We start from the raw sequence: 27,400 nt of genomic DNA, 5'->3' as shown, positions 1-27,400 counted from the left end.
GGAGGGACACTTGTAATGGCAAAGACCTCCTACGTTGCAAGTAAGTGCCAATAAGTCACGAAAACGATATGAATGACTGTCGCAATTGTAAACTAACAACCAATGCGAGCCATAATTTTTAATTGTCTCTCTCTTTTTAGGGGAGTTATTATACACAATTCGAGACAGCGAATGTGAATACATTCTTACAGACAAAAATACAGCTCCAAATCTTCTCAAAATTACCATGCCGTCAACCATTAAGGTGAGTGTGGTCAACATTTTACATATATATTACTGGAATTATAATATTGGGAACGGAAAACTTTTGCGGTATTATCGCGGGTGCAGTGAACTGCAGTGAATTCCAGCGACGAGACTATAGTTTTGTTTGTTTGAGGACCCCTGTAGTCGAGCTTGATGCTTCGCGCTACGAATTTTAGTAACAATCAGGTAACTTTTAATCTAACAAGGCTGTCTAATTGTTTTTAATGTTCAATATTCAATGTGGTGCGTGCAACACTTAAAGGAGGCACGCCTCTCTTCGTTGGCAGCCAGAGCCAAATATGGCTCTGGCTGTGGCAACTTTTTGGCAGCGACACAAATAACAGCGTCCACATTACTTAATTCATATTGAAGCGCTGCCCACTCAGATTTTTTTCGAATCCTCGCAAAGTCTTGGTTGTTGTTGAGTCCAATGCGAGCAATGTTGCTCGATCTCCTACCAGAGTAAAGGTGTGGTACCTTGACCTTCATAAAAGTATCCATGTACAGCGTTACTATGTGTATGTTATCAAATTGACTAAAGTAGAAGTTTGGGATAGTTGGTATTTCATGATTAAAGATTAAAACAGCGCAAGGACACGGACAAGAACAAGAAGGTAGACAAACAAGACGGGTCGAATGATGTTATCACATCATTCGACCCGCCAGGGTTGCTGAGAGCTCGCGTTCGATGGGTTACCCTGCAGGTTTTAGCGGAAACGAAGGCACCACACAGCCATGTTTCTGTTAATCTAGGTTCAAATACGTTTTTTCAAAGTGTTTAGGCTCTTGGTTGTGCAAAAAGCACTACTAGACGACATTCAGGAGAGCCAGGAATGTATCAAATACGAATTTTAAACATAATTTTCATTATCAGATTGCTTTTCGCCAGCTGACGGACCTAGGAGACGTGCTGGAAATAAAATGATCGAGGCTGTTTTCGCCAGCGCGTGGATGGGATCGGTGTTATCAATGTGCACGCCTTGGCACCCTTCCAATTGCACTAGGCACTAAATAATTGAATGTAGAGTGACAACGTTAAAGTAAGGCACCAAGAATTAAACAATTTATATTTATTTATGTAAAATGTTAGAAGGTGCCTGAAGCTGCTGTGTTATTTTTTGCTCTGTCGTTTTTGACCTTCTATCTCTAATGCATTTATTATTTTATAACCTCGCTACCTTAATGATTTACGTATGTGCACGGCGTCGTGGTGTACACATAACTAAAATTCGCTTAGTATTATTACTCTAGTTGAACAGAAATTGAGCGATTCTAATGTACAACGGGTATCAATAGAAAATATATAAAAAAACGATAATAATTGCTTTGGAGCTCTTTTTAATTACTCACGAGTGCACTGCTCGTCCTGACGTCATATAAACTGCCGATCAGAATAAGTGCTCCACGCGTGCGTACCTATGGTCTTTATTTTTCTGAATTCCCGTTGATCAAAATAAATATGTTCATATTGTCACGGGTGAAGACGACAGACAATGAATAATACACTAGAAATAAAGGTTTAATCGGCGAACTGGTGTCAGAAACAAAACGAAAGTACATACATAGAGAAACCAGCAGCCAGCGTCGACGGCGGCAGCAGCGAGTGACTGTGAGCAGACGTGACAGCTGGATTTCAGGAGAGTGATTCAGTTAACTAATCTGTAATATCATGCTCGGCTCCTTATCTATTAAACTAATCATCTTAAGTATTTGCCCTTGAATGTTCGGGAGTTTGCTAGGGCGAGACTGGCTAGGCAAGTTCATTCTGGCATCCTTATCTCTTGCAATCGTGGCAGAATAAACACTAAACTTCTAAATGCACGAAGAAGCATTTCTTCTCGTGTCATGCACGCGGCTTTACTCCAACCTATAAAAGTGCATCGCCTCGATGCAGAGCGAAACAAAACAAGGCTAATCAAAAGGAACACTAAAAATGAATAGTTATCGGGAACGAAAAGAGTCCACAGTCCCATTGAAGTGTGGAATGGCTAGAATCGAACGTCGTGAAGTACCTCGGGTCGCGGTCGGCGCCCTCCTGACGACTCTGTTCCGTCTGGAAGCACATCGCAATTCAGGTCTCCAAGACGACGGAGCACAACGTAAGGTCGGAAGTAGCGCTTCTAGAGCTTCTTGCTGAGGCTGCGGAGTGGTATCGGGGTCCACACCCACGCCCTGTTTCCCGGTTGGGATGAACGTCACGTCGGCGGAGGTTGTACTTGCTGGCGTCGACACGTTGTTGGCCTTGAATCCGCTGCCGTGCTAGCTGGTGCGCCTCCTCTGGTCGTTGACTGATCACCTGGGCGTCTACGCTCCCGCCGTCAACTGGCTTATGGGGCACCATTGAGTAGAGCATCGACATCACTTTTCTTTCACGAACCAGCAAAAATGGTGTCACTCCGGTAGCCTCTTAAACTGCCGAGTTATAAGCAAACGTGTCGTTCGGCAACACTTCGTCACACGTCTTGTGCTGCACGTCGACATATATGGAAATCTGTAGGCGGGGGTCTTGTTGAGCCTGAGCCATTCCGTGGGCCCTTTTGTCTGCGAGTGGTACGCTCTCGTTCGTCGGTGGCTTCTGCGACTGAGATGAAGAACCTCCCAAGTCAGCTGAGCCGTAAATGCTGATATTGGCTTCATAATCAGGACTTTAGGGGCGCCCTGACGGTAAACGACGTACTGAATGAAGCACTTGGTGACTTCCAGAGCTTTTTCGAATAGGAGGGCTTTAGTCTCGGCGTATCGGGTAAGGTCGTCCGTCGTGACAACTATCCACCGATTTCACTGCGTCGACTTAGAGAATGGCCCGAGTAGATTCATTCCGATCTGCTGGAACGAGACGGTACTGGTGCAATCGATTGCAACAGTCTTGCGGGCTTCGTTGCTGGTTCCTTGCGTCGTTGAAGTTTGTGGCACGAGCTTGTGTACTGGTGGATGGCTTTTGGGAGGTTGGGCCAGTAGTATTTTACGGGTCGTGCCAGTGTCCTGCAGAAGTCAAAATGCCCTGTCATCGGGTCGTCGTGGGAGGTTTGATGATCACCTGTCGGAGACCGGCTGGAATTACCAGGAGCCACGTAGAATTGTTGTCCCCGAAGATCTCTTCGTAAATCACACCTTGTCTGACGTGGAAGCTTGCCAGGGCTCATGGGAACACACGTGAAACTATAGTTCTCCTCCTTCCATGTGTTGATCAGTGAGCGCAGTTCAGGTTCGTCTATTTGGAGTGCCACCATATCATCGATGTTGACCGCACAGAGAAAAATCTCATCATCGTCTTTGGTGCCGGCGGGAGTTGAATCGACGGGGTCCCTCGACCTATAGTAGCGTCCCTGTGCTTGAGGCCGGACTTGTACATCACGGACATGTCAAATTCTTGCAGTCGTATGGTCCATCGGGCAAGGCATCCTGACATATCCTTCATGTTCGCAAGCCAGCAGAACAGATGTTGGTGTACGACCACTCTGAACGGACTTCCGTACAAGTGGAGACGAAACTTGGTTATCACCAAGACGACCGCAATCTATGTTTTTGTCGTGGAGTAATTTCTCTCTGAGAGGGAGAGCGTCCGACTTTCGTAGGCGATAAATCCGTTCTGTGCCTTCCTCTACTTCTACCCGAACCGTGCCAACTCTCATATTATTGGCGTCTCTGTGGACCTCACTCTCGGCATGCTGGTAAAGATGTCCGAAGATCCGAGGCCTGGAGTCTTTGTATCAGCTCATCAAAAACACGCTGTTACTCCTGTTTGCAGGGAAAATATACGGTGTTTTTCGTAAGGTGGATGAGCGACGCAGAGATTTTTGCAAAAATCTCCTACGAAATACATGTTCTAACACCACGGTCTGAGAAATCTTCTCACTGCGCTCTTGTGCCGTGTTTGTGAAAATTCAGCCACAACGCGTATCTTCTCTGAGTAGGAACAAACACCTTCGTTGCTTATGACGTGGCCTAATGGCTACAGTTCTCTGTAAGCGAAACGACAATTCGAAGGCATGAGCGTCACTCATGTGGTCTTGATGGCTTGGAACATGGGGCAGAGTCATCGCAGATTCTCTTCAAAGGGGCTTAAGAAGACCACGACGTCGTGAAGGTAGACGAGACAACTCTGCCATTTCCCACCCTCCGGCACACCCTCCAGCACCCTCAAGGCATGCTGGAAAGTGGCTGGTGCCGTGCATGACCGAAAGGCATCGCCTTTCACTCTAAGTGTCCATCGGTCGTGACGAAGTCCGTCTCGTAACAATCACGCGCGCCGACTTCCATCTTTCAGTAGCCACTCTTCAGGTCAGTCAATCAGAAGTAACGGGCGTAGCGTAGTCCATCGAGTGCATCGTCGATGCGTGAAAGTGGATATCCGTCTCTCTTTGCCACAGCACTGAACCTTCTATAGTCCACGCAGAGTCTCAGCGTTCCGTCCTTCTTGTTTACCAGCACGACGGGGGAGGACCAGGGACTGTTTGAAGGCTGAATGATATCGTCCTCAAGCATCTCGGGAGCACGGTTTCGGATGATTTTTCGTTTTTTCACAGGTACACGGTACGGCGATTGTTGAATAGGAAGGGCCTGTTTATCTATAACCATGAGATGCATGGCAATCTTCGTTTGGCGCTCCTTTGATGACGTGGCAAAAGATTCGCTGTCTTGGACGAGAAGATCAGTCAGTTGTCGTCGTTCATTGGCTGGGAGGGTCGCGTCGATCTCAAGCTGCAAACACGGCGTTTGTTTGCACAGCAATGAAGGGGACTCATCGGAGCTGGAGGAGATTGCGGCTGAGTCCTGCATTCTCTCGACGTGGCCTACGACTGTGCCCTTTTTCAGGTCCTACGATCCGTTTCGGAAGTTCGGCACAAGAGCTTTGGTGCGACGGTCCTTGATATTCGTTACGGCCCTAGAGATGCATCTCTCCTCTTCCCATGAGTACTTGAACTTTGTCTTCAAACAGAGCTTTACCGCACATAGCTATTGTGATCCCGACCGGCAGAAAGACACTTGACCGCGGTGGCCAGTTCAGATGGTCGGCAAGCACTCGTTCCGCGGCTGATGTTGCGTCGCGATCTTCCGACGGAGGGATAGTTTTTCGCAGCATCAACCTGTTCCTTCCAAGGTCAATTAGGGCACCGTATTCACAGAGGAAGTCCATTGTAAGTGTGACATCTCTTGTATAGGCGAATTTCAATGGAAAGTTTTCCCGGTGGATGTCCATGTGAGCAATGTACCTTCCCATTGGTGCGATGAGACGTCCGCGTGCGGATCGTATTTGCATTCCGTACCATGCCGTCATCACTTTCAGAAGGCGACGGAAGAACTTCCCACTCAAAACGGAAGTCTGCTCCTGTGTCGATGACTGCCGTCGCGTCGTGGTCGTCGAGAATAAAGTCGACGGTTATTCGACACCGCGGCAATAGGGTCGTTTCAGTCTGTCGTGTCGCTAGTGTAAGAAAGAGCCTTCCGACGTTTGAGGAGGGTATTTGCTTCGTACGCCCTTGCCCCTACCACCTCCCAGTATCGCCACGCGTAGCTTCCCGGCAAAGCAAGGCAGACGGGCTTTCACGGCAGGTCCTAAAAAGAGGCGATTTAGGGTATCGCTCTGAAGGCGAGCTATTTATGCTTCTCGGGGAGAAATCTCAGGAGATATCGAGCGGCGAAGGTAGTACTCGATTATCCGACGTCGCTCCCCAAGGCATGGTCGAGGGTGATTGGGCGCAAACCCTAGCATGCCCAGCTTGCTGTGGGGCATCGCCTGTAAACATGGTCGCCTTCTCTGCAATTTTTGTAGAGCGGGCGTCGGTCGGCCGTTCGCCAGAGGTTGGTTTTTCTTGGGGTTGGGTCGCTCTGGGCGGGCGTAATGGACATGTTCTCCCTAGCACCGAGAATACTGCGGCGTTCGATTGTCCCTTCGAGATTGCGCCTGGTGTTGGCAGGTAGCATTGGGCGGTCGTCGGGCCACGGCGGCGTAGCTCAGCGTCGGCTCTTCTCGCGCCACCATGGTGACGGAAACCCCTGGTTGGAGCGTCGGAAGAACTTCTTGTCAGACAGCCTCGGTGATGGAAAGGGAAAGCGGAGGACTTGCCGCAGGCAGCAGCTCTCCGAGAGTTGCTGCCTGCGGACTCTGAACGACGTCGCGGACAACCTCTGTGATGTCCCGGATACTGTCGTCAATGCCGTCGCTAAGCAGCCTCGAGGCAGCGACGCCTGGATCTCATTTGTTGTAGGAGGCGCGTGCTTGGAAGGCGCGTTCCAGGTTCGTTTCTTGCGCGAACAAAGATTCGTCTGTTTCCGGGTGGTTGCGGACGATGCCCCAAAGATGTCATCTCCCGCCACACGCATGAATACCTGCAACGTCTTGCCGTCTGTGGCTTCTGAGTCGGCACGTGATCTCAGGCATCTTCAAAGAAGCTGGTGGCGCTTTTGTGCGGGGCTTGCATCCTCGTTCGAAAGAGGTCATCGGCTTTCTTCCGTCGGTGCTAACTGCAAACATCCGTCAAAGCTCTGTTTTCAGGTGGTTCCATGGCATATATAAAGTTTAATGATCCTCGAACCAGTGCCACACGCGCTGTGCACTCGAGAGGAAAGTAGAAGTCTTGTAGGCTCTGTTCAGGCGTCCACCCATTGCGCTCAGCCACCCGTTTGTACTGATTGATCAAGCCCTCAATGTTTTTGTAGATGTCACCGTGGAAAGAAGCAGGCATCCGAAGTGCGATAGGCATAACGACAACGGAGGGAACGTTCGAAGCCGGTGGCGTCATTGTCTTGTCATTTGGCTTGGAATGAAGTACAACGCACCTCCACCAGGAATGCCACAGATGAAGGCGACGAAATGCTGAAGAATGAACTTAAAATACTGGTTTAATTAGCGAACTTGCGCCAGAAACAAAAGGGAAAGACACAGTCGAGATAGCAGCAGCGAGCATCGACGGCTGCAGCAGGGAGAGATGGTGCGTCGACGTGACAGCTAGCTATCTCGAGAGTGAATTAGTGAATGAATGAGCATTGCTGCGCTCGGCTCCTTATCTGCTTAACTCGCCATCTCGAAGATTTGACCTAGAATGTTTGCGAGTAAGTAACTGACTCGCCAAGGTCCTTCTGGCCTCCTTATCTCTTGCACTCGAAGTAAGAATAATCATGAAACGTCTAGATGCTCGGAGAAACGTTTAATCTTGCTCACGCACGCGGCAATGTATTCGTCCTTATAATTTACGAGTAAGTTACATTTACCTTGCACTTCAAAAGTTTCTCAGCCTTTTCTCGGGCATGACAGACATCGTTCGTTGAGGTTTCTCGCCAACCCCATGGTTTTTTTTTTATTTTGTGTGTTGATGTACAAACAAGAACACCTGTGAATCAGCACAAAACGTTTCAGGCTTTATCTATAGGCGAATAAGCAATCTTAGTAACCGAAATGTAGCAAATATTTCTTATATTCTTCGCCATAAAAAACGATATTATTAATTAATTTCACACATATTGGTTTGCCTGAAGGGATCTGTACAACCTTGGTTCCTAACCGTTGAGCCTGCACTCACGAACCGTACCAGGAACCGAATGGTCGCTTTTTGACTTCGCAGAAGCTGTTTTCTGTTGGAAGAGCACCCGGTTTCATTGACGTCCTCGAATTCCAAGACCACTCGGAGGCTAGTCTCGAGCCCCAAGTGCCTGCTGACACAACGGAGGAGGTCGTCGTGATGCTGTACACGTCAGGAACCACGGGTCTCCCAAAAGCCGTGCAAATGTCCCATAAAGCTTACGTCTCCTGCTACCGTGCACTAATGTACGTTGTTTGTTGAACAAGTGTTTTTAATGCGATAGCTGTCACGGGCTCATGCCCCCGATTTCGCGAAGGCGTGAGCGTATACGTATTTAGTTTGCCGAAAAGCGTTTCCCAAAATATTTACGTAACGTGAAGTATGCACCAATTCAGTTTCCCCGCTACATTCAGGGAAAACATTCATGTCACGTGACCTAAGAAACAATTCAGTTTCCCCACTGAGTTTTGCAGAAAAATTTATGTCACGTGGCCTGTCGTTACGGGACAGGCGAATTCAAGTTCCCTACTTAAGTTTACTGAACCTTTACTTCGCGTAACGTATTCACTTATTCAGTTTCCCCGCTAAGTTTGGCGGAAAAGTTTAGCGACGATATAATGATAGTTATCGACATATTGTCAAATAAGCAGCACACGTAGCGCTGTCTCAACACATCACGCCCCCATGATCGTCTCTCAATATTTATTTTATAAGATTAAAAAGCGGTAAAAAATATGTGCACTGTTCCCTATTGAAAATTGGTCCCTGAGGCAAACTAGGGTTCCTGAGATGTTTTGACGTTCCGATCGAACATGTTTGACGGGTTTGAAATGTCCGGCAAAGATTTGTAAGGGGACTGACATACCTTTTAAGTATTCCCAAGGGTTGCGATATACCTGTCTGAGATCTCTGAGAAACACGTGGGGTCTGTCCCGATCCTTTCCGTGAAACCACGGCACCCATCAAGACCATTTAAGCGGGTCTGTGAGACAAATCACGTGATCCTTCATGATATAGGCGTCAGGAAAGCCGCTTGGTCATTTTGTGAGTTAAGTTGAACAAAACGTGTTTATTTCATGCCATGCATGGCTGCTGTTTCTCTTGAGCATCAGCAGCGGCGGGGAGAGGCTAAAAGCCCCTACGCGCCCTACCGCGCCGCGTTCGCAAGCCACCAGGACCAAGACCTGGGCCTCGCATGCCGTGCACCAAGCTGCTTCTTAAAGTGGATGTCACGCCTCATACGAAGCAGGGACGACCCGGGGGCTGAAACCCATTTCACAATGCAACGCTTCCAAACGCTATCAAACGCTCACAACCGCAACCGTGCGATCGACCTATTAAAGTAAGTTCGCAGTCACCGATAACCATCTTGGCAACAAGTCCGCTGGTTCTTCGCCCGCGTAGGAGAAGCTGCAGAGGTTCGGGCGGCCGCGACGAGGTTTGGAAATTCAAGAGTTGTTCCCCCGTCTCTTCCTGTCGTGGGCCTGGCGCGGCGTCAGTGAGCAGGAAAAGGGAGCGCACTAGAAAAACCTTTTTGGAGAGGAGGTCCCTCATCTCTACTTCAGGGTTCCTTGTTTCCGCCCCTTGCACTGTTTTTCTTCGCTAAGTTCTCGCTCACGAGGGAGAGACGGTGCGTGGAGCAAATCGGAGGGGGACGTTTTGATACTTGTTTCTAGAAAACCTGTTTTAGAGCGCAGCTTCCTATTTCCCGTTTGAGCTACGCCGTCGGCTTGTAAAACCTTTGGCGAAATTAACGATATATCTTTTTTTTTATAATTATCACAGTAAAAAACAAATGTCAACCAAACGTCGCTATACTACCCGTTATGGGGCTTCCTTTCCGGAGGTGCAATGGGGGACAGTGGAGACTCAGCGACAGGCGGGGCGCTCCGGAGTGGTGTTTCCGGGTCAGGTGGTATAAACGAGGGGTCGGGTGGATTAGCGCGTGTCCCAGTAATTAACGTGCCGTCCACCACTGCGCCTCTGAAAAGGGCGACCTAACTGGCATGAGTTCTCCGTGTCGTGCGTATCGCCATTTCCGGTCGAGGTGCACCACGTCGTGCGTACAGCTTCACTCTTTCAGTAACGTTTTCAACTGTATTTTTCGTCAAGGCTTCACTGTCATTGGGGTGTCTAAATGATTGAAGAGATGAGGGGGTCATAAATGCTGAAGGTTTTGACGGACTGAATGTGTTTTAAGGTCTGACGGTCTGAAGGGGATTGTAGGGCTGAGGGGTTCAATGGACTGAAGGGGCTTGAAGCGTTGATAGCGTCGCGTAACATATCATGACTGAAGTATTATTTCCAATAGGGTTGAACAGGTAAATTCGGCGTTTCACGCCTATCATTCATTGAACTGTAGAACAAAAAAGGATGCACACAGCTTTTAGTAATTCAGCCTACCTAACTCACCACTTGCACATCACTTCACTCATACATCAACACTCAATGGGAATATTCGTAGAACGAATTTCACTACAGAAAAATAAGTTTCACGCTGGTATTATAAAATATAGTTTTTAGTAGTTCAATAAACGAAAGGCTTGCACACTTAAGTCGGCCACTCTGGAACCGCGAATTAGTGTGCCTTCGTCCTCTGATATCATAAAACGTCAAAGTCGAGGGTCCTGTTGCAAGAATGGACCGTTGAATGGGCATAAGATGAAGTCGTATGAGAGACCGAGATACATTGGCCCTCTATTAACGGAAGGTGCATAGATATTCAGGCGCAGCATAGATATTCAGGCGCACTAAATAACAAGTTTGTGGTAGTGAAGAATGTATTTATTTTAATCAGAGAATTGCCTGCACTGACCGAGTTCTCCTTGTCGTAGATAGATTCGTGATGCTGGCCGATGCGCAACGCACCCTAGAAGAGCCAGGCATTCCATTTTTTTGTTTCTTTTGTTATTGTCTCCATTTTTCACTTTGAATTGGCCTTTTTCTTAGGAACCGGCACTACCCGTCACTTGTATTAGACAGCGTAATAGAAACTTGATTGTTTTCATTAAATGAACATAGAGAACAATTACGTAGTCCTAGCTCTATTTCCCCACCTAAGAGAAGCGTTCGATACAATTGATCACGGTTGTTATTAAATAAATTAACAAAAATGGGCTTCAGAGGACCTTTTCTTCATTTTTATTAATTACTTCCATAACCGTACACACCGTGTACGCAGAGGAGGAAGCATAAGTGAACCCTTGTCGGTTACTTCCTGCGTACCGCAGGGGTCTATCTCTGCTATTAACATTTATATAAATGACTTAGATAAATTGTCTCTAAGTTCTCAGTTATACCAATATGCGGACGACACTGCAATTGTATTGGCCCATAAAAATTACGAAGATGCAGTTTCCGTTTTCCAAAGTGATATAAACAAATTAGTAGACTGGTTCTCCTGGAATTAAGCATTTGTAAACAAAACCAAGACCAACTTAATGTGCTTCCGGACACATCAAAAAAGAGTGAACCTTAAACGTCCGGTCTATCTGCATTATACCGACTGTGATTCTTGCGACTGCTCTCCGCTCGTATATGCGACCGAAACAACATATTTAAGAATAACTTTTGATGAGTGCCTAAGATGGAGTGCACGTACACGTCGATATTCTAGTAAAGCGCCTACGAATGGTTTTAGCGTTTATGTACAGACTAAGAAATCTCTATAATATTTCACTTAAGAAAAAAGTGTACAAAGCACTAGGAGTCTCCGTCTTGCGTTACGGAATCACTGTTCACAATATGGAACCTGTTCTGCCCACCGGAAGAAAAAAATAGACTAATATTTAGAATTGCAGATAGTATTGCCTATGGCTCGAAATTTGAAACTCTTGATAGGGGTGAACAATTGTCCTCTCAACAAATATTGCAGGTAGAGGAATTAAGGAAATACGTAGTTTTAATGAAGTATCATTATACCGACGATTTCAAGTATAGTGTCAAAAGACAAAAACATCTGAGACATTCTGAAAACGTTTTTGATTTTTATGGTATACACAAATTACGGGAGGCGTTTAAGGAAATGTTATATTCCATTCTACTTTAATAAACTTCCGGAAGAATTTTTCGACCCGCCGTCTCTGAAAGACGCGAAACAGAAATTAATGGAGTGGTGCTCTCGTCATATTTAGGTGTATACATACTGTTCCTTCTTTTGGTGTCCAATTTGCCTGTGTTAACTATGTATAGCCTGTTTTTGGCAAAAATGTTTGTGTCACGATTGTTTTAATTATTTTGAGCACTCTCTTAGGTTGCCACGGTCACGCACACAAGCGCTCGCGCGCTTATGCGGGCCTTCGATCAAAAGTATGTACAAGAATTGCTGAATAAACAATTTATTATTAATGTTATAAATTATTAAACCTACGAATGTCTTCCAAAATTTGGTTGGCTGTTATTGTGCCATGTTACAGGGCTTCAGGGGTTTTCGCTGAAGATGACATCATGCTTGCTTGGAATCCCTTCACTCACGTCTCCGGGTTTGTGATCGACAGCATCTGCCTGTGCCTGGGAGTAAGGGTGATAATTACGGAGCATTCCATATCGTGCAAAGATTTCTTGGAGAGCCTCTCTACACATCAAGTAAGACAATTTTGGTCAAGCACGTTTGTCACTGCCGGGAAGGGGTGAAAGCGACAACTGAAAAATTTAAGGCACTCACACCGGTATTTTCTCTAAAGATGGGAGAAAAGAGGTTAGCAAAAAATAGCGCAATTATTTAGATGGGCGAAAGCTGCCAGAGTTTGTTCTTGCAGAAAATAAATTAAAATAAAATTAACATTTTTTTGTTTGCAAGCGGAACTGATTGCTTCGGGTCTTCCAGTGGATCACTTCTAGCCCCACCAATGTTCGCAACGATAACGAATAAAAAATTGTCTCTTTCAACAGTGAAACTAAAATTCTTATAGCTTTTCATAATAATATGTATATTACATCAAAGTCTCCGTTTTTCTATCTTTACTTTTCTATTGAATTATGTTGAACGCGTTCTACTGGACAAAACGTTAATTCGTGGTTTACGTCAGATCGACGTATCTGCGCCATGTCATTCTAAAATAACCGGCAGCATTTACAAACAAACAAAGAAAAAACAAACTTCTATGGACTGCATCTTGACAACATAAATGTATAGTTAACCACTCGCCTCATTCCCCAGATATCCGTGATTTTCGCCACTTCTGAAATGCTACGAGGGATTGTGAACGAAGCGAGAACGAACAACTATCCAGCAGTGAGCCTGAAGAAAATCATAGTCGGAGGGACGATGACCGGCGAATCGCTAGGAACAGAGATATGCGAGTTCTTTGGTGTGAACTCGTTCGTAAACTTCTACGGCTTGACTGAAACCTTTGCTCTTATAAGCTGCACTCCTGCCGGAAAAATCCTCATGGATAACGTCGGCGTTCCTTGTGCTGGCACCAAAGTCCAAGTATGTATGAACAAAAAATTTTTCGCACTACTATACCCTAAGCGTTCTTTATCACGCTTTTTTTTTTTCAAAGACACAATTAGGCAAACCGCCTTTAGTAATGGATCCTCCTAGTTTTCGGAGACAAATAGGAACACCCTTATATCCATGGACCAAAAAACAGTCAGAAGATGCGCAATAATGCAAACAAGGCAAAAAAAAAAAAAAGAATGTATGGCGTCTGCGACAAAAACAAGAACGTGGTTTTCACATCGTAAGACTAATATTACCCATAGCGGAAAGCCCAACATTTGCCTGATTTTCCCTCTAACGATCGAGAGCTGATTCATAAGAATAATATCTTATCGTTACCGAATTAAAATGCTAAAACACTGTGCGTTTGTTTTTCGAAATTCAAATGAGAAATTATAGTCCGATCTCCGAGTAAGAGTATGCTCAATTCCATGCATTAGCAGGCTGCGTTGGCTCTTCTATTTCTATTGAAAATATTTCAATCGTATTTACACATATTATTTGATTCTGGTTGATATGACTTTGATATCTGATCCCGACTTCTTGTGCTGCATTTCGGCTGACACTGAACGTTCTGCAATGCGTAGTGCATTGTTGCCACCAAAGCAACTGGATTCTCTCTCCTCCCACACACGCGATAGTCTAAAAGTTCTTTACTTTATTATTTTTCTTACAGATTCCAACAGAGACGAGCAAAGACATAACTAAATGATGTCTTGCCCTTTGTTCTTTTCTACACTTTCCGTAATAGAATCTTTCGGCCTAGCACCCACAAGTAAGCGACGATAAGAGAATATCGACTCTGCATTCTCGGTAGTCTTGTGGGTGTTGCCATCTTGTGGAACATTGCAGAGCAGGCGAAATGGGTGATATGCAAGATAGCGGAGGCCCTAGCGGTTCAGGTGCGCTCTGGTAACAAGAGACTGTCAACAGTTAATTTCGTTTCGGGTTCGTTGGGTTGTGTATATGTCGTCTGCTATCGTCTCCACACCATCACTGCTCAGGTTGTCGTGGATTGCTCCACACTTACGCGCGATGCAGTAAGTACCCATTCCTTCCAATCGGTAGATATCAAACACGGCCAATAACGAAACAATTACGATTTTTCTGGGACGGGGACTGAGCAAAAACGCCGCAACGGAAAAGGCAAGTGAACGACGTACACCGAACGATACACGACGTACGCCGAACGCGCTACCAGCTCACTGCGTGCATCGATTTGCAACCTGGAGAATGGTCGCTGAGACTAGCACTCCAGTCTTATAGCACCCTTGCGTTGCCGATCGTTATTTTAAATCAAGCCAAGGCGGTACGAGACGAACCTCCCTGTACGAGAATGCGTTCAAGGGCAAACATGCACCTCTTGCTACGTCTCTTTGAAACAAATTTGCCTACGTGATAGAGCAAATCACAATAGAGGTTTTGATGTGCAATATCGTTCAATGTGGAGTTCGTTTAGGTATACGTATTTTAGCCCTAACACTTTGTGTTTTATGAAGTATGCGGTTATCGAATAGTTTCTCGGAAGCTGTTTCCCGTCCTGCAGGATAACAGCTTTTGTTCATTGATACCTCGAAAAAGTGCGAGTGCGACCCTAACGAATGTGTGAGGTTCCATCACTGGGAACAGGTGCCGATAAACTATCTGATAGTCGCAAACTTAATGAAACGCGAAGTGTTGGGGCTAAAAGGCGGATTCCCAAGACACCTGCACATTCAACTGTATCGTCACACCAACACAACGACTGTGCTTTTGTCATTCGCGTGGCCTCTTTCCTCACAGCGACTCATCAAAAGGTGCATGTTGGCGCTTGAACAAATTCTCGTACAGCGAGGTTCAAGAAGTACCGCGTTAGCCTGATCAAACATAGCGTTGGTGATCGGGTTAATTGAACATAAAAAGAAACACGAGAATAGAAAGAAAAGGACTGTACAATCACAACGGTGTCTAACAACTGACTTTTATTTTATCCTCTTCCGAACCTAGGCACTTACTTCTTCCTACGGCACATTAAACACGATACAAACAACACTTTCGGCTTACCACTCAACGGTGTGTGGCAATCCGTACATATAATAATTATTATTATTTTTATTTGCTCTTCGAAGCCGCGAAATCGCAGAAAGGCAACAGCGAGTACCATGGAGGCTCGCGGTGCCGCGTCCAGTGTTGCTCTTTTTTGTGAACCGTAATCGACGAGGTATTTCGCTTTCTTCAACGCCCAAGGCCTTCAACACTTTACGTGCGGAGGAGTTTTTGTTACTGTGAAGAGCGGTTATGCTTGTGAGCTCTGCCCAAGAGCATTGAGAATTTATATTCTGAAACACGTGTTCATCTAGGTCCTCTAAAATAAGTGTTGTTCTATTATTTCAGTGTAGATTTAAGTGTCATTACTGAAGGCACTTCTAATTCACTTGAAAGATTGGTTAGGGCTTAAAGTCGGATGACGGAACATCGCAGCACTGTATCAGTAGTACAGATTGCGTTGATGAAGAGCTCACTTGAGTTTAAACTAGTATTGATGCAGCCCATTCTCAGTGATGCATTCTTAACATTGTGCGCAGTCCTCGCTGCGCCAACAAGATAAGCACTATTTCCAGGGCTTACTAACAGCCGTAATGTGCTGTGGTGGTGAATGAGTGAACATGCTTTTATCAAGAGGCCGAACAACAATTAATCAGATTCAAAACATTTTTTTTCACGCTCAGCGACGCAAAATGAAGAACCTGGCTGTGCCTCCACCTTTGATATAATGTCAAGTATGTGAAAAGCCTGAAAGTCCTGCGCTCTCCCATTAGGTTATTTGTTTACCTTGTAAGGTCCTCTCCCACCTCGAACCGCGATCTGCACTGACAGAGTGGTGTCGCATGGTGCCACACGTCTACATGGCAAGAGAAATATGAGTTTGGCTCGAGCTCAGTAGTATTTTTTTTTCTGCTCTCATTATACTATAATAGCAAGTAAACTTCATACTTTTACTTATTTGCTCTTAACAAACAAACAGAAAAGTTGGCTTGGATACTTCCCTTTTTGTATCCGTGTTTGAAGTGGCTCATGATCATAAAACACGAACCACTCTTTAACAACCTAAACATTCCAGTTACCACAATGTATACAACATTTATGTCTTGCGAATTATGGCATCTTACTTTGCTGGTCCTTACCAGCGCATCTGGTAAAAACGACTGTTTCTTTCAAAATCTGTCGAGAGAGGCATCCATGTTTCTGCTAAAATTTGTCAAACATCCAACTGGAAAAACCTGCCGTATTTAGTGCCCAGGAGCTCCCTCCTTTATGGAAATTTGGGTCTCCTGCGTTGCTCACTTTGTTTCATACATTTAATGAGTTGTCGCCTGGACGAATATTCAGTCTAATCAAAATCACTACCTAGATCCTCGACCTCTTCAACGGAGATCCTCTCGGCCCCTATCAAAAAGGCGAGCTTGTGGTTCAGAGCAAAACTCTTATGAAGGGCTACTACGGTCGTCCGGAAGCTACTCAAGAAGTCCTGAGCAGTGATGGCTGGCTTCGCACGGGTAAGGTTGGGGAAGGTCTCTGTAATACTCAAATATAAATTTATCCAATGGGCCTAACCTAGGCCGTGAAGCGTCCCACGTGCGAGTGCGCATGGTGGTCTAGCATTGTAAATCAGTCACCTCCTCTAATCCTATGTTAGTTGAGTAGTGCGTTTACAGATATCTTTTTCTATTTTTAAACCCTTTGCGTGTAAGATACCATGCTATTTTGATAGGCTCACAAGGTGCACAAAACTTAGTATTCGTTCATTGTTTCTCAACCAATATTCAAGGCGGCCTTATAATTGAACCGTATGTCTGCAGTACGAGCGGATTTTTGCTCATCATAGGCTCTCTCGATTAACCTGCACCTCCTGCCTCGTTGCAGAACCATGTAGGGCAGTGTACCCCAGTTATGTGTATTGAGAAACTACAGGAAGTACACAACCCTATGCATTTCTGCTCCTGCGCAAGAGGGCAAGTAAATGGAAGAGGCGCATTTCCTTACGTAGAATAGAACCCATCTAGAACGCGGAGTTTTTGAGGCAAATATTTTCGGCAAATAAATGTGTTATAGAATGAATGTTTTACATTGGATAATTGAAAAAGTGGAGACATGTGGGTTGAAGATGACAAAGAGGGACATTTGAGAAATTGTTGGCAAAATAAAAACGAACTCATAAGTACAAGGAAACAGAATGCGTTGGAACTTCAAATGTCAAGCCAACCATTTTTAGATAATTGTCGATGAAGAAAAAATTGGTACTTCGAGGTTACAACATGATTATTTTATTTATGCTCCTCGGCATCTTTTCATTCGTACTCGATATGCATGCGACAGATGGTTGGAACATTTTAGTGATTTCAGTCATTTGGACCAAAGTCAAATGTTGAATGACCGAGTTTTATTTGCCAAATTACCTGTGAAGAAACGGTCAAGGATACATCATTTTGAAATAAATGCATTAGAGGAAAAATTGTCATCTTTTCAACAATATTTTTTCTGCGGTAATCTAACAACAAAGGGCAATAATTGTTTCACATTAAGACCAATTAATTTAACCTTCTTAATTTGCAGAATAAGTGCGAAATAAAGAAAGCGAAATTCTTGAACTATGTAAAATTTAAAAAAAAATTAAAACACCACGTCAGGGTGGTTACAGGGTATGCAGACCTACACAGTAGAAAAGGTACACGTTCAATATTTCAAGAAATATCTGTTTAAACCATTAATAGTAATTTCTCATTAAGAAAATAGATAGTGCGAGAAACTTATTTATAAAGAGAAAAGACTCTAACGATACGGAGCAAACACATCCAATGTCAGACGGAGCTAGGAATATAATTATATTTGAGAATGTCCCTGCATTGAAACTAGTGATTACGTTTCTCAAGTAACTGCCTTTACTTGTCGTAACATATGCAACTTATGCACTTCCTCGCAGGGGATCTTGGGTACTATGACAGTAATGGACAGATCTACTTCGTAGATCGGCTCAAGCAGATGATAAAATGTATGGGGAATATCGTAACTCCAGCCGAGTTGGAAGAAATCTTGACCTCGCACGAGGCGGTTCTCGAAGCCGCTGTGGTCGGCATACTCAGTTCGAAGTACGGGGAGGCTCCCGTCGCTTGTGTCGTTGTCAAGGGATCCCAGGAAGAAGGCCTAGAAAGTCTGGAACAAGAACTGAAAGAACTCGTAGCAGGTAGGCTGTCGATATTTTTCGTGTAGCCGATAACCCAATAAATATTTGTTTATAGTAATACGCATTTCTATCCGAGAGGAAGCGTTAGTTTGAGCTACTTGGACGTGGAAGCTAACAAATATGGATCAGATTATCATAAAAACGAACTTATTGGAAACATGCTATATCTTCGGTAAAAATATAAAAACTCAAGCTAGACTGCAAATAAAGCAACATAGTTTTAACTTGGCAGATATGAATGAGAACGCTGTTAGAACTATAACTGGAAAACTATGTATATAAATAACAAAATGATCCCATATAAATCCAGGTTGTTTACAAAAAGTGGACAAATTCGATATTGCGAAAACTACGCGTCGCAACACAAAGGCTCATTTCGTTTTGGTCCTGGGCCAGGGCCTATTTAGGAAAATTATCAAAGTCCGGGATAATTAGACTGTTTATTATTTTTCCGCAAGTAACTTTTTAACAATGCGTTTAAGGGCATGTTTTAAATTAGAAAATTGCTCAGAATCATTGAAAGACACTAAATCAACAAACTGCAGAACGATAAAGGCACGTGAAGTATTTTACGGCTTTCTGAAAAACCGCACCAGTTCGACGGGTTTTTAAGTTTCGGTTTGCCATTAGAGCGCATCTCGGCCCCGACGGCACTGCGTCCCGTGGAGAAATAGAGCAACCAACCTCTGCTGCGCTTTCCTCACGCAAAGCATCAGAGGCTGGTTGCACTATCTATCTCTCTCTCTCTCTATATATATATATATATATAAGTATATATATATATAGTGGGCATGGTGGCGTAAGAGCCAAGTGGCCGAAAGTGTATATATAACGAAGTGTAAAACTCACGGTGAAAAACAACAAACAGCGGAAAATTAATCGACAGTTTCGCCAAGAGACTCGGCTTCGTCAGGAGATGACGTTCAAGTGAGGGCATATCGCCGGGGCAAAAAAGATCAAAACTAGGAAAAAAAAGAGAAAGGGGGGGGGGGGGTGTACGCGTTTCCACATGGCAAACAAGTTGATCTGAGCCCTCTCCTCCTGCGGGGCGGCGAAATACAAAGTGCGCTTGAGCGCTCAGGACGGTGGCTACAATTGGCCGTGAACGGGCGACGTCTTCGTGGCTGATGACCCCTAACGAGCCAATGCATCCCTGGGACAGTCACCCCTGGGGTGCCGCGCGTTTTAAGAAAACCAAAAGCATGTTTGCCCCGTCTCCCAAGTAAAAAAAAAAAAAAGGGAGAAGATACGTGGTTGGGGAGGGGGAAGAGGGTACGTTTGGGAGATGTTAATGAAACATGAAACACGCGTGTAAGACAAAAGCACGGGAACAGCACGGTTCCCGTGCTTTTGCCGTGCTTTAATCACGTGGTCCAATCCCAGTCGAAAATACAGTACCACTATGAAAAGGTAGTCTAGGTTAATGCTCTTATTGATGCAAGTGTTCCTGGACTCTCATTTATTCCTTTTTCTATAGTATTGAATTTGTATATGAGGTATGACTCTCGCTGTTCGCGCTCCCGGTTAGATCTAAATCCAGATTCCAGTAATGTCACAGATAATTTATCGAAACAATGCTCTGGGAGACGGAGGTGCTTTGAAAGAGGGAGGCCAGGATTAGTTTTAGAGTGAGATCTGTGATTGTTAAAGCGTAGTCTAAACGCTGTCTCGGTCTGACCGTCCTATTGGATTTTGCATACTCTACACTCTAGCAAGTACACTACTTTGGAAATAGTTGCATGTCAGTTCCCCTTTAGTTTTCATTGAGTACTGCGAATACGTGCTCTTGGCTGTGCCTGTTTGCTGAATTTGTAGGCAGATTAAACACTGCGGTGTATTACAAGGCCTGCATTCGTTGTGTCGCGGTGTAGAGTTTAACCGAGAATTAACTAGCGTGTCTCTGATGTTGCGTGATCGTCTATAGATGACCCCCGGTGGGGAGGGAAAAGCGCGTTTGAGGCGGTCACTTTGCTCGAGCATCTTGTAGTGTCGTCTTAAAACATTATTTACGTTAGGATAGTTAGTGCTATAGGTGAGACACGGATTTGTGCGTTGTGTGTTGCTCTGTGGGGGACGGTCCTCCAGGAGATCGCTACGGTTCAACATTCTGGCTTTATCGATCGCATTATCAATTACACGAGGTGGATATTTTTGATGTGTCAACACGTTCTTGAGGTTTTGAGCGCTCGCGTCAAAATCATTTTTGTTTGAACAGATGCGTTTGAAACAGTGGGCCTGGCTATAGGGTATGCTGTTCTTGCAGTGACGTGGGTGGTCGCTCTTTTGTAATGAAGGTAATGTTGCCGATCTGTTGGCTTGCGATAAAGCTTTGTTGTTAATTTCCCATCCTCTATTGAAAGGGTCACGTCTAAGAAGTTAATGTCGGTTTGGGAGTAAGTGTGAGTGAAACGGATGTGTGGGTGGACAGCGTTGTAATTAACTATGAAGTCTTGCAGGTCCGCCTCGCTCTGTGTCCAGATAAAAAATATATCATCTATGAATCTTTTGTACAGCAGTGGTTTTAATCGGTAATCGCATAGACATTTTGACTCTAACTTCCCCATAAAGATGTTAGCATAACTAGGTGCCATCTTGGTGCCCATTGCGGTACCGCTAACCTGTCTAAAATATTAATTATTAAATTCAATTACATTTAGTTCTAAAACAAGCCTTGTTAGGGTCGCAATGACGTGACCATCTGGGCTCTCTGGTTTTCTTTGGGACTCGTACATATCTATTAACAAAAATATTCCGTCGTCGTGTGGAATGTTCGTGTACAATGAAGACACGTCCAAGGTTACAAGATATGATCCTTTCGGTATATGTAAATTTGATATATCCCTGAGGAAGTGGGTCGTGTCCTTGACATGCGAATCGAGGGTTGTAGGTATGTGCCGAATTAGGTCGTTTACATAGCCCGATGGAGGATCCGTTATAGTTCCTATCCCGGATATGATTGGACGGCCTGGATTACCACTTTTGTGAATTTTCGGAAGCATGTAAAAGCGACCGGGGGATGGTTGTTTTGCCTTCATTATATTATATTCATTAGCGGTAATCTCACCTCTGTGTACAAGTTGTTTGAGCTCTGACGTTACGATCTGAGTGTGGCGTTTTGTAGGGTCGCCTGGTAGACGCTCATAAAATTTCTGATCGTTTACTTGGCGGTACCCTTCCCCTACATAATCGTCAGTACTGAGAATCACAATCGCCCCTCCCTTGTCTGCAGGTTTTATTGTGATGTCTTTTCTAGTACTTAGTGATTTAAAAGAGGTTCTCTCGGATTTAGTTAGGTTGTCCCGTTTACCTTTGCACTTGTGGTACTCTCGCATGATATCCTTTTGTACAGCCGATATGTACAAGTCCACGCCGTTGTTGCGATGGGTCTTTGGAGTCCAATCGCTAGTTGGACGTGGCTGTGTGTTTTTGGAGTTGGACGGTTTATCTACAAAGTATTCCCGCAACCTTAAATTTCTGGCAAAGTTATCTAGGTCTCGGAGAACTTGGAACTCATTAATGTAACCAGTGGCAGGACAAAAGTTTAGTCCTTTCGATGGTCATCTGAGGTTCCTGTCACCGCCCTCCTACCCAAGAAACCACCGACGGTCGCCTCTCCACCCCTTTCGAGCGGTAGCGCCCACAAGGACGTCCTTTCCAGAAGAGGACTCTCCCTCCCCTGAAGTTCCTGCGATACGGTTCAGAGCCACGGAGCACCACACTCCACAACCGATGGCACAGTCTTTGACCTCGACTGCAATGACTTCCCCGCGCTCGCTGACAGTACGACGCCAAGAGCAGAGGTCCCGACTCCTCGGGGCTCAAGACCCTCCACAACACACCGCTACAACCTTCGGAGAACCGTCCCGCAAACTCGTCACCCAAACGAAGACTGACTTGTTCCCGGTGAGTCCAATTCCTTTCCAACAAACTACAGTACCACCTTCCTTAAAGTACGAAAATTAACTGACAAGCGAATTAGACATGAACTCCACAAATCAACTCTGCAAGTGTACCTGAATGCGGGGTTCCCCCCGAAGGGCATGTCACTGTCTCTCCCTCCGGCTATTACAAACCTTGATCGATGCGACTAATCGGAATGGGATTCCGTCCTTTTAGAAGCGTCACTTAAACTGGTAAAGATCGCAATCAGTCATAGTGATAAACAAGTAAAAAAATGTAACACCTCAATAACCACTATTATCCGATCGAACGACCCGCTTTCGACGCATGAAACAACCTCCTTACACGAATTTGAAAAAAAAAAAAACGCCGCGAGCTTGAAAGAATCAAGTCACGCAAACTCGATTGAGACAAAGTACCACACCCCATACAACCTCCATCCGTACCAAACCAAAACGATGCCGGTATTCAGCCAAACACTAGAATTACAGACTGCATGCGCCGAGACGAAAATAGCTCTTCAAATATTAACGAGGCGAGTGGTACATGCACTATCGTTAATTTGTCTGGAATTCCCCTATCAGCCGAAGAAGAAAAAGCTATTTCTAAAAGACGAAACTTTTGCCCTGCCACTGGTTACATTGATGAGTTCCAAGTTCTCCGAGACCTAGATAACTTTGCCAGAAATTTAAGGTTGCGGGAATACTTTGTAGATAAACCGTCTAACTCCAAAAACACACAGCCACGTCCAACTAGCGATTGGACTCCAAAGACTCATCGGAACAACAGCCTGGACTTGTACATATCAGCTGTACAAAAGGATATTATGCGAGAGTACCACAAGTGCAAAGGGAGACGGGACAACCTAACTAAATCCGAGAGAACCTCTTTGAAATCACTAAGTACTAGAAAAGACATCACAATAAAACCTGCAGACAAGGGAGGGGCGATTGTGATTCTCAGTACTGACGATTATGTACGGGAAGGGTACCGCCAACTAAACGATCAGAAATTTTATGAGCGTCTTCCAGGCGACCCTACAAAACGCCACACTCAGATCGTAACGTCAGAGCTCAAACAACTTGTACACAGAGGTGAGATTACCGCTAATGAATATAATATAATAAAGCCAAAACAACCATCCCCCGCTCGCTTTTACATGCTTCCGAAAATTCACAAAAGTGGTAATCCAGGCCGTCCTATCATGTCCGCGATAGGAACAATAACGGAACCTCCATCGGGCTATGTAGATTCGGCACATACCTACAACCCTCGATTCGCATGTCAAGGACACGACCCACTTCCTCAGGGATATATCAAATTTACATATACCGAAAGGATCATATCTTGTAACCTTGGACGTGTCTTCATTGTACACGAACATTCCACACGACGACGGAACATCTTCGTTATAGATATGTACGAGTCCCAAAGACAACCAGAGAGCCCAGATGGTCACGTCATTGCGACCCTAACAAGGCTTGTTTTAGAACTAAATGTATTTGAATTTAATAATGAATATTTTAGACCGGTTAGCGGTACCGCAATGGCACCCAGTTATGCTAACATCTTTATAGGGAAGTTAGAGTCAAAATTTCTATGCGATTACCCATTAAAACCACTACTGCACAACAGATTCATAGATGATATATTTTTTTATCTGGACATACAGCGAGGCGGACCTGCAAGACTTCATAGTTAATTACAACGCTGTCCACCCACACATCCGTTTCACTCACACTTACTCCCAAACGACATTAACTTCTTAGACGTGACCCTTTCAATAGAGGATGGGAAATTAACAACAAAGCTTTATCGCAAGCCAACAGATCGGCAACATTACCTTCATTACAAAAGAGCGACCACCCACGTCTCTGCAAGAACAGCATACCCTGTAGCCAGGCCCACCGTTTCAAACGCATCTGTTCAAACAAAAATGATTTGGACGCGAGCGCTCAAAACCTCAAGAACGTATTGACACATCAAAAATATCAACCTCGTGTAATTGATAATGCGATCGATAAAGCCAGAATGTTGAACCGCAGCGATCTCCTGGAGGACCGTCCCCCAGAGAGCAACACACAACGCACAAATCCGTGTCTCACCTATAGTACTCACTATCCTAACGTAAATAATGTTTTAAGACGACACTACAACATGCTCGAGCAAAGTGACCGCCTCAAACGCGCTTTTCCCTCCCCACCGGGCGTCATCTATAGACGATTACGCAACAACAGAGACACGCTAGTTGATTTTCGGTTAAACTCTAAACCGCGACACAACGAATGCAGGCCTTGTAATACACCGCAGTGTTTAATCTGCCTACAAATTCTACAAACAGACACAGCCAAGAGCACGGATTCGCTGTACTCAATGAAAACTAAAGGGGAACTGACATGCAACTCTTCAAACGTGGTGTACTTGCCAGCGTGTAGAGTATGCAAAATGCAATACGTCGGACAGACCGAGACAGCGTTTAGACTACGCTTTAAAAACCCCAGATCTCACTCTAACACTAGTCCATGCCTCCCTCTTTCAAAGCACCTCCGTCTCCCAGAGCATTCTTTCGATAAATTATCTGTGACATTACTGGAATCTGTATTTAGATCTAACCGGAAGCGCGAACAGCGAGAGTCATACCTCATATACAAATTCAATGCTATAGCAAAAGGAATAAATTAGAGTCCAGGAACACTTGCATCAATAAGAGCATTAACCTAGACTACCCTTTCATAGTGGTACTGTATTTTCGACTGGAATTGAACCACGTGATCAAAGCACGGCAAAAGCACGGGAACCGTGCTGTTCCCGTGCTTCTGTCTTACACGCGTGTTTCATGTTTCTTTAACATCTCCCAAACGTACCCTCTTCCCCCTCCCTAACCTCGTATCCTCTCCCTTTTTTTTTTTTTTTTAGTTGGGAGACGGGGCAAACATGCTTTTGGTTTTCTTGAAACGCGCGGCACCCCAGGGGTGACTGTCCCGGGGATGCATTGGCTCGTTAGGGGCCATCAGCCAAGAAGAGGTCGCCCGTTCAAGGCCAATTGTAGCCACCGTCCTGAGCGCTCAAGCGCACTTTGTATTTCGCCGCCCCGCCGGAGGAGAGGCCTCAGGTCAACTTGTTTGCCATGTGGAAACGCGTACACCGCGCCCCCCCCCCCCCTTTCTCTTTTTTTTTTTTTCTAGTTTTGATCTTTTTTGCCCAGGCGATATGCCCTCACTTGAACGTCATCTCCTGACGAAGTCGAGTCTCTTCGCGAAACTGTCGATTAAACTTCCGCTGTTTGTTGTTTTTCACCGTGAGTTTTTCACTTCGTTATATATATATATATATATATATATATATATATATATATATATATATATATATATATATATATATATATATATATATATATATATAAGAAAGTTAAGTGTTTAATTAAGAACGGTTTCGCTTTCCAGTGGTAGATGTCAAATTTGAATATAATGTAATAATTACAGAAATAATCAGTGTGTACCACTCCACGGCTCTACCTTCCGCCTCCTTTACCAAATTTAAAATATTTTGTCACATGTCCATGTTGATCACACCAAAACACCGCGAACCCACAAGGTGCGTACAAATAAAAGATATTGTCACGAATGACAATTGATGAGGCTATAATCATAATTTATTTTTCCTTGAGGGGCCGTGGGGCATTATACAAGGGGGTGGCAATAGAACAAAAACAAATAGAACAGTAAACACAAATACCTGAAGAAGCTAAACGTTTAATGGGGCGAACTTGTGCCCAAAATAAAAAAGGGAACCGAAGAAAGAAGAGCGCCACGGGCCTTGAAGTCGGCGTGACAGAAGAATCGAACGCTGGAGTGAAACGGACTGCGGTTTGCCACGCGGAGCCTATTTTTGTAAACACGTTGGCTTCTGGAACATTCGGCGTTGAAGGTTCGGTGCGGAGAACATTCTAACCTCGTGTCATCAAGACGGTTCTCGAATTTACGAGAACATCACTGCGTCAAGAAAAATGCGTAGACGCGGCCAGGAATCGAACCCTGGCCTTCTGCGTGAAAGACACACGCGAGAACCGTTATGCCACGAACGCGCTTCCTACTTGGTGAGCTGCGCCGGCGGCAGTTTACCGGAACGCTAACACAACAATCCCGCCAAGCATTGCCTTCCCTCCCCAATCTATAAACTACGAAAGTAAGTAATCTATCGGCCTCGATTTTTTTTTTTTTTTTTTTACATTTAACGGGAGTTTGATGGTGCCTAGGAGGGCGACAAAGTTCACTCAAGATTTTTCAACCTCTAGAAGAGAAGGCGCACCGGCTCTTTTTTAAGCGTTGATTTTGTGTTTCTATAACATGAGAAGAATAAAATGCTCATGAACAAACGATATTGGGGAGGAGGACAGACCGTGACGCCCCAAGCGGTTAACCTAACAACTACACGGATGGGGACAACAAATACAATGACGCAGCGTTCGGCCGACATAACCGAACGCGGCGTCAGCGTTCGGCTGGAGTTCGTGTTCTCCGGCGAGGGGGAGGAGGGGCTCTTTTGTTTCCACTCGGCCTGCGTGAACAATGCAGCATGCACGATCCCAGCTCATCACAAAAGCTGAAGTGGGTCAAGCTCGCATTCTCTGAGGATAAATCCGGCACTTAACGTCGCTTCGTCGATTGTTAGTATGTTTTTTATTAAACTGCGCCCCGCGCTCTATTGTAGAAGATGACATGGCCATGCCCATAAGGCCTGTCGGCATGTGCACAGGCCTTGTGTTGAGTAAACACCAAGCGTGGGGAAACCAAACGGGTCAGAGCGCCCCCTATAGTTCGATCTCCTGCCCAATACATAAAGAGAAGCTATTTGTTATTACGAGGCACCCGTTTTCCGCGGCAGATATTTAGCCGAACGTTATTTCACAATCCTTGTTGGTGTGTTGTTACTGTGTTGCTCGCAGGTCAAACATCGACCCACAAGCACCTGTACGGCGGCGTGGTCTTTATGAATTCTCTACCAAAATCTGAAAGCGGAAAAATTCTGAGGCAGGAGCTGAAGTCAAGGATATTGTCCGGGAATGACTAG

The 27,400-nt window shown here is 45.0% G+C and overlaps 1 protein-coding gene across 1 annotated transcript; it reads left to right on the top strand.

Annotated features, from left to right (window-relative positions):
* Positions 1 to 15: 15 nt before the first annotated feature.
* On the top strand, positions 16 to 27,400 carry LOC115326027 (4-coumarate--CoA ligase 1-like). The gene is made up of 8 exons (XM_042291634.1): positions 16 to 40; positions 141 to 244; positions 7,779 to 8,011; positions 12,182 to 12,350; positions 12,925 to 13,197; positions 16,601 to 16,745; positions 18,170 to 18,430; positions 27,276 to 27,400. The coding sequence occupies exons 1-8, from the start codon at positions 16 to 18 to the stop codon at positions 27,398 to 27,400; spliced, it is 1,335 nt and encodes a 444-aa protein (XP_042147568.1).

The sequence above is a fragment of the Ixodes scapularis genome, unplaced genomic scaffold (genome assembly GCF_016920785.2).
Source record: "Ixodes scapularis isolate PalLabHiFi unplaced genomic scaffold, ASM1692078v2 PGA_scaffold2__306_contigs__length_199485367, whole genome shotgun sequence".
Taxonomy (NCBI): Eukaryota; Metazoa; Arthropoda; class Arachnida; order Ixodida; family Ixodidae; genus Ixodes; species Ixodes scapularis.
Note: the sequence above shows the minus strand (reverse complement) of the source record. Positions and strands in the feature narration are given on the sequence as shown.

Excerpts from the sequence above, each read along its gene's own strand:
- LOC115326027 (XM_042291634.1), top strand. The coding sequence starts at position 16 with ATGGCAAAGACCTCCTACGTTGCAA. Across the intron at positions 13,198-16,600 it reads GTGCTGGCACCAAAGTCCAA|ATCCTCGACCTCTTCAACGG; the intron begins GTATGTATGAAC and ends ATCACTACCTAG. Across the intron at positions 16,746-18,169 it reads TGATGGCTGGCTTCGCACGG|GGGATCTTGGGTACTATGAC; the intron begins GTAAGGTTGGGG and ends ACTTCCTCGCAG.